General features: G+C 42.2%; 1 protein-coding gene across 1 annotated transcript; it reads left to right on the forward strand.

Moving 5' to 3' along the window:
- The first annotated feature begins 342 nt into the window (after positions 1 to 342).
- On the forward strand, positions 343 to 10,636 carry opn4xb (opsin 4xb). The gene is made up of 9 exons (XM_069682785.1): positions 343 to 509; positions 5,222 to 5,355; positions 5,491 to 5,694; positions 5,945 to 6,116; positions 6,337 to 6,498; positions 9,242 to 9,349; positions 9,510 to 9,681; positions 9,925 to 10,068; positions 10,229 to 10,636. The coding sequence occupies exons 1-9, from the start codon at positions 343 to 345 to the stop codon at positions 10,634 to 10,636; spliced, it is 1,671 nt and encodes a 556-aa protein (XP_069538886.1).
- Positions 10,637 to 10,973: the final 337 nt, after the last annotated feature.

A 10,973-nucleotide genomic window follows, 5' to 3' on the forward strand; every position in this document is an offset into this window, starting at 1 on the left:
TTAAATGATTTTGTTTTTTTCTACAAGTAAACACGTGGAAGTAAATGTGGATTTGATTTGACGTTTCATCACAAAGTGGAGATCGCCAAGTTCTTCATATTTAGTAAATAGACTGGATGAATTATGATGTGAAGAGCAAGCGGGCTGTCTGCTCCCGAAGATGATCACTAAAGGGAATCGTGATCAAATGATTTAATGTAGCGCTATCTGAAGAAATACCACTGCGCATCGCTTGTGCAAATTAAATTACTATGGAAGCCCGCATGCAAAACAATGAGGATTACAAACTGCTACACCTGCTGGATCCTGCCAGGCTGTCAGTTCAGATGAGGTATTTGAACCATGTGGTCCACTGAGAGCATGGAGCCTGAGAAAGCACACACCCAGAGCAGCTTCTTCAACAAGGTGGATGTGCCTGACCATGCTCACTACATTGTTGCCCTGTTCGTCTTTGTCATTGGGCTGCTGGGCATCACTGGCAACGCGCTGGTTATGTTCGCCTTCTATAGGTGGGTTTGAGTGTTGAGTTATTTCTCCAGATTTTGTACTTTAAATCATTGTTCATGTCTGTGTTTTTTTAGTGTATTTAAATCTGAGCAGTCAAAAGCAAAGTTTCATCCAACTGCACAAGCCCTTTCTTTTTTTTTTAGTGCTGGTCCCTCTGTAATCAGAGACCCAAGAGATGTTATTATCGTTCAGAGAGACAGAAAGATGGGGACAATCTTACAATACAAAAAAAAACTGTGTGCAGGTGCGTGTTTCTTTTTGATGGCTTGGAGTGTCAGAAAAGGATTTCTATTTCTGATTTAGGACGCAAAAGTGTTTAAGGTTTTTACGCAGAATGAGGGTCAGTGTGTGTCATGTCTTTTACGCTCCAAAGGATTTCATGGACAGAAGATTAACACAGTTGCATGAAGATAAAGTAGAATAGTATTCATTACAAGCAAATCTGCCCCAAATCCTTGAGTGCTGATTTAAAGCACCATGTACGAGGAGTAAATATGTGTGAAGGTGCAAAAAAATATAAAATGACACAGTATTAGTTTATTGTCAGTTTACACCTAAATTAATTTTGCACTTTTAAATGCCATCAGAACACAAGAAGGCCGTAACACGGCTTCTATGTGTGCGTTATCCATATGTAATAATTTAATGCGATAATAAATGTAACTTTGGATTGGACAGCTGACTCCAAGCACTGACCCCACACCAGTGTAAGACTTAAAAAATAACAGCTGATACTATTAACCCTGTACGGACGTGATATGATCCCAATCCATAAAGTATTGTCTGGTTTAGAAAATACATGAAAGATTACTTTTAGTTAGTAGTTTGACAGTCAAGCTGCGAATTAAAAACCATATCTAGGAATTCATAATGATTTTGTATGAAGATTAGTTTGACACATCTCTCTCACTTGTGTCGGCTTTAGAGTATTGGAGAGACCCTGATAAAGACCCTTAGACATGAAGCTGCTTTATTCATTCTGCTTTATGTTGTGTTTGTGTCGGAGAGGACGCGACGTTTGCATTTAATTCAGCTCTCGTTAATAACCTCAGGAACAACACACGACAGAGAAATGTTCAGCTAAAGCACAAGGACTGCTTTATTCAGTGCAGCACTAACATTAAATTCTCCCCCGCCACTGCACTGTTATCGTTTGCTATCATAGGCTAATAAATGACCAGAAATCAATTCTTCTTTGCTGGTCTAAACATAATACTGTCGGTCTGCCTGACTCATTGATCCATTATCTGTTTTTTCTTTACTCATGACACCAAGTCACACTGAGGGGAGAAATAACGGCAGATAAAGTTTAAAGTTTTATAAAGGGCTCCGATGTGAACACGTTTCAATGTAGTTTGAGGCCGTCTTTATGGAGCCTTTAGTGACTCCATAATATTAAATCCAATAATTAATGTATTTTTGTGATTATTTATCCATGTTTCCGTGTTAAAAACTGTCCACTTATTCACCTCCTGGTGCCTTGTGTTGAGTCTATTGACCAATCAGAGGCTGTGTTCCTAATTTACCACCAACCAGATCTTTGTTACTGCTGTGCAAGTCAGCGCTGATCTCAAAGAGTCATTATACAGTGACATAGTAATCCCCCTGTCTCTTATCCAAGGTTTTATAGTCGCACAAACTGGAAATAACAAGTAGGCTAGACGTGTAGATTGTCCTTTGTACATGAAAAACACGCACACAAAAAACATTGCCACTTGCATGGCAACTTTGAAAGTTAGGTTATGTCAGGTGTAGGATCAGGAAGAAATTCAAATATCAAGACACCAGGTTAAGTTTAAAAATGTGGATAACAAATCTATCAAGCAGCTGGAAAGAGATGTCGTGAAGAGGAAAGTCAATCTTGCACATGAGGAGCGAAAATAAAGGAGCATATGAACATAACGAGAAGCACAGGTGCTGATGATCAAGGAACCAGGAGACAGAAGGGCAGGAACTGAAATGACTGGAGATGTTAAAAGAAAAAGTAATGAGAAAAAATGAACTTATTGTTCCAGTGTCTTGTGTTTAAAGTAGGTAGAGAAATCCAGTCTCTCCATGAAGTAAATAATTGCTTTGGGATCTATTCAGCAGATAACTGGTCTAACCTCAGGACCCATCACCACCTCCTTAATGACAAATCGTGACCCACATTTCTGAACATTGTCAACCACTTAAATTGATTTAATGAAAAAAGGTGCAGTTTGGACCTAAGGCAGATACCTGACCAGCAGGTAACAGTGCAAGGAAAATCTTCCTTCTACAATTCATTCAATTAGCAGAACAGAAGTAAACTAAAAAGTGCAACATAAATGCAACTACTGTAGGGTTTACCCAATCAGTGGATACATGGAGTGTGAATAAACTACACTACTACTGCACGCACATCATAGGAAACCCATGCCCTTCAAAATAAAAGCGCAGCATAGACTTTTTGCCACTTTTTCAGCACACATCCGCGACCCACTGAAAACAGCTCTGTGACCCACTTTTGGGTCCCAATCCACCAGTTGAGAACCATGACCGTAGTGGTATAGTCCAGTCTCACGTGGTCAAAATGAGTATTACAACACCAAAAACATTATCACCAAACCTTTTTCGTCACCTGGTTTAAAGGCTGGAAGAGGTAACTTGTGCAGTTTTCTCATACGTGGGAAATTGTTTGTGTGAGATCATTCAGACAACTAGAAATACTCTGGTACAGGTGAGGGACCCCTGAAGGAGGAGGCAGAAGAGGACTCTTTTAGAGCACAATAATGAATTATTATCTATACAGAGGACAGAGAACTATTCAAACTTAGGTATCCAGTTCAAACAAGTTGTGAAATTCAGTCCATTTAGAGTCATATGCAACAGGTGATGTCAAAAGACTTTTAACACTGAGCGTCATTCTGTAAGATGAGTGACATTTACTAAACTCACTTCGACAATTCAAAACAGGAGTGTGTGTTTGTGTGTTTTACGTTTTGTAATTTGCACGACCATTGACCTCTTTGACTGTTGTAACTGTTTCACAGAAAGTGGGTCAGAGACAGATGTGTGTGCGTCCGTGTGTGTGTGTGTGTGTTTTCTGGGAATTGTCAAGAGCTTTTGTATTCCATCTGTCCATCCCCGTAGATGGATTAGATTGGTTTCTCTATTGTGTTGTGCTCATAATGTGTGTTTACTGAATCAGACATGCACATGATGTTATGAGTTCCAAGAAAATTCAATCACACACAAATGCACACGGCGAGAGAGAGGGAGAGTGATATAATGATGTTTCGATGGAGATTACACCCAATATGATGATTTTCTAGGAATGCAGTAAATGCTGTATTGATATGCACAGGCCTGCACTCATTCAGCCACACACACACACACACACACACCAGCAGTGATGTGACAACACACAAACATCTTCTCAGGCATAGGATTGTTTGGTGTTCAACCAGGAAGCAGCGTCTTTTTATTCAGAAGATATACAAAGAGTTCAATCAATGAAGAGCTGCTGAGGCAGACAGCGCGGGTCAATACACTGCTTAATCAAGCTATGAATGCAGGTCACACAGAGTTGATCAGTTCAGCTTATATCTGATTAATGCTGACGATTTACCAGTACTTTGTTTATTAAGTTATACAATCAAAGAGACATACAAGTGTAACTGAACTATAATAACCTTATTTCTTCCCCTTATTAAGATCAGGATCATTTCATCAGGTATTTGTATTACTGATAGTACAACAATAGACATCTTCCTCAAAATCGACAGACATTTAGTACAACACACAACCAAGGTGAAAACTGGTGGCTAGGTAGTTCAGTTAGCTTTCTAGCATCATAGACAAAATGTCTTTAAAGGAGCAGTTCGCCCCTGGAAAAAGCCACTGTCAGTCAAAGCTGGTGTTCTCTGTCATCGATAGAAGCTATAATATTTGAAATTGGCGCCATAGCTGTAGAGAAAGTTGTACAAACAGCTCGTGGTTTCTCCCATTCCTACAACACCCAGCATGCATTGCGCCACTTCCTCTAAAAGGAACGGCCCAGCGAGAGACGCTGGAGTTAAATACTACCGTTTCGTTGCGGGCAATGGCTCAGAGCATATAGGATCCGAAATACGACGAGAATATACTGGTGGATCATCTAAAAAATCTTCAGGTCTGCAGTCTACATTTCAAACCTGATGATTCTGAACGAGACATGACATCAGAGGCGGGCGTCCTAAATTGAGGAAGTGTAGTTTAGCGAGCTCCCTGGCCCTTGAGAGATGACGCGTTTTACGTAGACTGGTGGAGGTTTTCCAGGCCCCGTTGGAGAAGCGGAGAGCGTCCTCCAAAGGCACAGAGCAAAATTGCATTTGTTTCTCTACCATAATGGCATTAGCTCCCCATAATAGCATGACAGGACTGAGGTTGAAAATTGGCGAACTGGCCCTTTAAAGAATCTTTTACAGGATGTTATTATTGATTGGCTGTAAACCTAGTCATGTACTGGCTAAGATCATTATTTCACCAGTATATAAAATGCTCATCCAACAGAAACCTCACTGATTCATCAATAATTAAAACAAAATGTCTTGCAACTTTCACTGAGAAAACAAACCAATCACAGGCTTGGATTTTGACTAATCAAAGCAAGTGAAGGGCAAAAATGTTTATTCGGTTCAAACTTCCCTTTCTTTCCCGGTGTGTGTGTGTGTGTGTGTGTGTGTGTGTGTGTGTGTGTGTGTGTGTGTAGTAACAAGAAGCTGCGTAGCCTGCCTAACTACTTCATCATGAACCTGGCAGTCAGTGACTTCCTCATGGCTTTCACACAGTCCCCCATCTTCTTCATCAACTGTCTCTACAAGGAATGGGCGTTTGGAGAGATGGGTAAGACTCTTCTTTGTTTTCTAATACAATGTACTGTATGTGTAATCATACTTGTATCAAAGGAATACTTATATGTGTGGTATTTTGCCAATGTTGAGTTGTTTAAATGTTTGCACGTGTGTGTCTTTCCTCTAGGCTGTAAGATGTATGCATTCTGTGGAGCCTTGTTTGGCATCGCCTCCATGATAAACCTGCTGGCCATCTCTATCGACCGCTACCTGGTCATAACCAAGCCTCTGCGGGCCATACACTGGAGCTCAAAGCGCCGAACCACGCTGGCCATCCTCATGGTGTGGCTTTACTCTTTGGCTTGGAGTCTGGCGCCTTTAGTCGGCTGGAGTAAGTTTTCTAATTGTCCTTCTTTACTTGCCACAGAGCAAGGCAACAGGCAAATGACCTTCTTTTGGCTCATGGCTGTAGAAAACTTTATTTAGGGTATAATGTAACTCACCTCCATTGATTCAGTTCACCTGTGATCTTAAAGCACTCCTCCAAAGATGTTACATCAAAGCAAAAGTAAAATCAGATGTCAAACAGCATACGGAACCATTGATGTCTTACTTGAAGTTTTGATGTTCTTTTGCTTCAGGCTCCTACATCCCAGAGGGCCTGATGACATCATGTACATGGGATTACGTCACGTACAGCTTGGCCAACAGGAGCTACACGATGATGCTATGCTGTTTTGTTTTCTTCATTCCACTAGGAATCATTTTTTACTGCTATATTTTCATGTTTCTGGCCATAAGGAAGACGAGCAGGTACGATAACTCTTCTGTTAGAGAGCAGTACATGTCCACTGCTTACTGCTTACGTTAGGGGAGATGCATCAAATATACAAGTTGGATTCGCACTCCAAGACTTCAAAAATCCAGAAATTAATTCAGTTTGATCTGCTTTATTCTAGTTTCACACAAATAACCTGGATTTTATTTTTTAATTCCACCTCTATCTTTTATATTCCTCCTGCACCACCGACAGGGAAGTAGAGCGTCTGGGCACTCAGGTGAGGAAATCCACTCTGATCCAGCAGAAGTCCATCAAGAGCGAGTGGAAGTTGGCAAAGATTGCTTTTGTCGTCATTGTGGTTTTTGTCCTCTCCTGGTCTCCGTACGCCTGCGTCACGATGATTTCCTGGTCCGGGTAAGGCTTATGTCATATAAGAACTTTTTTTGTGCTGTAAAAGTTTTATTGCAATTGCGTAAAAGTTTTTATACATTGAATTCTTGAAAACTTACACGGAGAAAAACAATTCATTTACACTATTAAACGACAACACGCAGATCATGGGCTCACCAGGTAAGGTGGCCATCACAGTATGAAAGGCGTCACATGCACATTTTGCCTCTCACTCTGAGCACAGACTTTCTGTACCCTCTGAAAGACTCTTCAGTGCTACGGGAGATACTCTTCACGCACAGTGTAATGTCAACATACCAAACAAGAAGGTACAGCTGATGTAGATACTATAAACAGAGTAACGGTTTCGTAGAATTGCATATACATTTTCCTCTATTCCTCTTTACCTCCTATCCTGTGAAGGATATCCGTTGCAGGGGGCTGGAGCCAATCCCAGCAGGGCGAGAGGCGGGGTACACCCTGGTCAGTCAATCACAGGGCTGTCACATAGAGACAGACGACCTTTTATGTTCACATTCACACCTACAGGCAATTTTAGAGGCACAAGTTAAAGCTGCAGTAGGTAAGATGGAGAACAGAGCGGACTTCGCTTCAGAATTTGAAAGATTACAACCTCCAGGTCCCTCCCCCTCTCTCTCCGCGGAGCTCAGTCCTGCCTCCAAAGCCCTCCCCGCAGAGGAGGCTGTCATGCGCGCGCAGGCTAGTAACCACGGCAACTGAAGAAGCCGGGTATACAATATGGCAGACACACCGGTAAAAACCGCAGCCGTTGTATTACACCACCAGCACTATCGGAGCAGGTACACATCAAACCAGAGGAACGGTAATCTACAGCATATTCTATTTAGCAAAACCAGCAGCACTTAGTTTGCTAACAGAGACTGTGGAAAAAAACACACTGATGTTGAGAACATTTAGCTGCGAGAGCACAGGCACACAGAACTATCAGGAGAAAGTCCAAACAGTCACACTGCCTGGGCATTTCACAGAGATATTTTCAGCCACTCCGCCATGAAACAACGCTAAACAGCAGCCAAATAAGCTAACATTAGCCTGACTGCAACACCAATGTAACACAGCGTCACAGTAACCGCAGACATCTTAGCAATGTAAAACAAATAGAGCAGAAATGAAGCTGAGGTAATTACCTGTCGAGCAGAACTGTCGAACTCAGCATCGCTTATTTTATCCTTTCAGATCCCGTAGCTCTCTCCACCTCGGAAATGCCGCTCCAATGTTTTACTCTGGTTTTGTTTCTGTCTCGTCCAAGTCTTTCTTTTTAGCTTGCTTTTCCTTTTTTGTCTTCCTCGGTTTAACGGTCTTTGTAGTGTACGCCATAGTTTGCAATGGAGGAATGGGCAGTTTGTTTATTCCCGGTGGTTGTTTTTAAGCATTTGTGGACACAAACTGGCTGACGCTGCGCACACTGAAGAAATTGAGCTTGACCGTGTGAGCATGCGCAGAGTAGTGGTGCTGCACTGGTCCTTCTTGCTGTGATGCAGCAGTGCTAACCACTGTAGCACAGTGCCACCCATACACATATTTTAGTAAACATAATGCTTCTTCAACTGTGGATAAAGGAACACATTGTCAATCAGCAGGAAACTGAATGCATTGCTGTACTGCTGATTGACTTTCATTTTTCCTGCACGATTCCAAAAATAAATTAATGATAAATACATTTGCATTCATTGATGATACCAGTTTTATAGTTCCAGGATTACGGGGGGAAAGGCCATGTTCCACGCTGAAAATCTGGATAAAAATCTCCCCAAATCTCCCGCCTCATTACATAATGTTTGTGTCAGTGACATACAACAGATGGTGAAGTTGCTCATACTGTAACTCCTCTGCTCCATCTGACTTATCACAACATTCACTAAACCTCGTTTCTCATGGGATACAGTGGGGAGGGATGTAGTTATGTAACATTGAAATTGCATCTTTTAGCTGACTCATTCACAGGTCAAAGGTAGCCGCACACACACACACACACACACACACACACACACACAAGCTCACATGATCAGATGGACTTAACCACCCATCTGTTGCAGCTGGCACATTTTTGGCTAATCCCTGGACAGATCTAACCCTTCATTTTGGATGAAATATAATACCATGACAGGAACTCTGAGTTGTGATGGGCATGTAGTTTTCAAGCTTAAAGGAGCAGTTCACTCCTGGAAAAAGCCACTGTCAGTCAAAGCTGGAAGCAATAATATTTGAAATTGGCACCATAGCTGTGGAGGAAGTTGTACAAACAGCTCGTGGTTTCGCCCATTCTAGATTCCTACAACCCCCAGCGTGCATTGCGCCCCTCCCTCTGAAAGGAACGGCCCAGCGAGAGACGCTGGAGTGAAATACTACCGTTTTGCTGCAGGCAATGGCTCAGAGCAGTACAGAATCTTAAATATGATGAGAATATACCGGTGGATCGTCTATAAAATCTTTGGGTCTGCAGTCTACATTTCAAACCTGACGATTTTGAACGAGACATGACATCGGAGGCGGCGTCCCATTGAGGAAGTTTAGCAGGCTCCCAGGCCTCCACCAGATGATGCATTTTACTTAGTCTCATTTGAGAATGCTGATAGCGTCCTCCAAAGGCACAGAGCAAAATTGCATTTTTTTCCTACCACAATGGCATTAGCTCCCCGTAATAGCATGATAGGACTGAGGTTGAAATTGGACGAATGGGCCCTTTAAAATAAACAATTAATTTCTCTTGTTCTGTCTCATGCAGGCATGCAAACATCTTGTCCCCATACTCCAAGGCCGTCCCTGCCATTATAGCAAAAGCCTCCGCCATCTACAATCCATTCATCTATGCTATCATACACAACAAATACAGGTAAATGATCAATCAGTGTGACTTTATTTTTGTTTTGCTACTGCCTCACCCTCTACTGCTATAATCTCTCTATTCTCTCTTAGACTGCGTCTTGTATCAGAGGTCATATCCACATGAGAAAGTAAAAACACTTAAACTGTTTGTCTGCTGTTGTTAATAGGATGACTCTGGCAGAGAAGTTTCCCTGCCTGTCGTTTCTGTCTCCCACTCCTCGAAAGGAATGCACCTCCTCCTCCATAAGTGAGTCCTCTTTCCGGGACTCCATCATCAGCAGACAGTCAACAGCATCAAGGACTCACTTCATAAGCAGTTCCTCAAACTCGACTGCAATGGTAATGTTTCTAATCTCTTTTGTTGCTCTACAAGATGGCTGATATTGACCCCCAGTAAATAAAAAACGTTTGTCCCTAAACATTAAATCTGCCTAAGCAACATCACCGTATGCGACTGATGAAATGACGAAAAGAAATCGTTCTGTTGCTTTTGTTTCTCGACATATTTTAAGTTACATAGTTTTTACTAGAATGATTAACTTTTACTTTAAGTTCTGTTCACATTAGTTGTTTGTCCTGCAGGTGTTAAGAGATGTAGAGATGGAGTCTTTGGGAAGGAAGTCATGTGATTCCTTCAGAAGCATGTCGTCGTACAATCAGTCTGTCAGAGGCAGGTCCTACAAGAAGCGATCACGAAACACCGACAAGACCCAAGCAGTGGAGAAGGTGAGAGAAAGTGTGAATCAGCTCAAAGGTTAATGGTCCTGTAGAAACTGTAGTGTGTTCACGTTTGCATAACGCTACTTTTATTTGCCTGCATGCTCTCATGCTTCATGTTCTTGTGTAAAATTGTGTTTGTACGTTTTTTTTGTCCTCACATTGCCAGCATCCGTCTACCATGTGTGATCCATCGAGCACCTGTGACCATGAACTGGTTTCCACCTCTCTCACCATTGCCACTGTCCCCCTGCTAGTTCTTGCCAGGAGGCGCAGCCGGAGTCTGACTAATGAGGTTTCACATGCAGGGGAGGAGAAACGCAGCATCATTAAAAGGCAGAGCTGCCCCAAGAGTGACTCTTTCGATTCCCTGAGTGTTGGAAAGATATCGTCCGCTGATTCCAGGTCGCCTCAGGGTGTCCCACGCATCATCGTCATCAGTCCCACGTCTGAAAGCAGCCTCATCAAGCAGGACAGTGTCTGCTTAGAGGACAGCGTCGAGGCGATGGAGAAAAATGTTTTTGTCAGCATGAACTTCTCCTCAGAAGTCTTTGAGGCGGTGGAGCTACTCTCTTGATCAGCTGTACAATAATGACCCTCGTACTCTTTTCCTCTGAAGCTTTGTTGTTTATTATACATTGAGACCACAGAGCACACCACACGTTTCTCTAGCATTCATCCACTAACAATAATTATTCACTGTCTGTTTCTGAGCATGATGACTCAGCTTGAAAGTCAAAGTTATGCCAACCTGATGTTAAGATAACTGAAATGCAGAGCAAAAAGTGGATAGAAAAGTTGTAACAATAAGTACCGGTGCTGGTATGCAGTGGTTGTCAGACTTTGGCAGGGACAGGGTTTCCCTGAGGGGCAGCATATTTCTCTTAGGTCTCTCAAATATGGAAAGTGTAACA

This window comes from Semicossyphus pulcher, unplaced genomic scaffold, assembly GCF_022749685.1.
Source record: "Semicossyphus pulcher isolate SPU_LCO1_2020_fin unplaced genomic scaffold, fSemPul1.0.p SCAF_6, whole genome shotgun sequence".
NCBI lineage: Eukaryota > Metazoa > Chordata > Actinopteri > Labriformes > Labridae > Semicossyphus > Semicossyphus pulcher.

Excerpts from the sequence above, each read along its gene's own strand:
- opn4xb (XM_069682785.1), top strand. The coding sequence starts at position 343 with ATGTGGTCCACTGAGAGCATGGAGCCTGAGAAAGCACACACCCAGAGC. Across the intron at positions 6,499-9,241 it reads ACGATGATTTCCTGGTCCGG|GCATGCAAACATCTTGTCCC; the intron begins GTAAGGCTTATG and ends TGTCTCATGCAG. Across the intron at positions 10,069-10,228 it reads AGACCCAAGCAGTGGAGAAG|CATCCGTCTACCATGTGTGA; the intron begins GTGAGAGAAAGT and ends TCACATTGCCAG.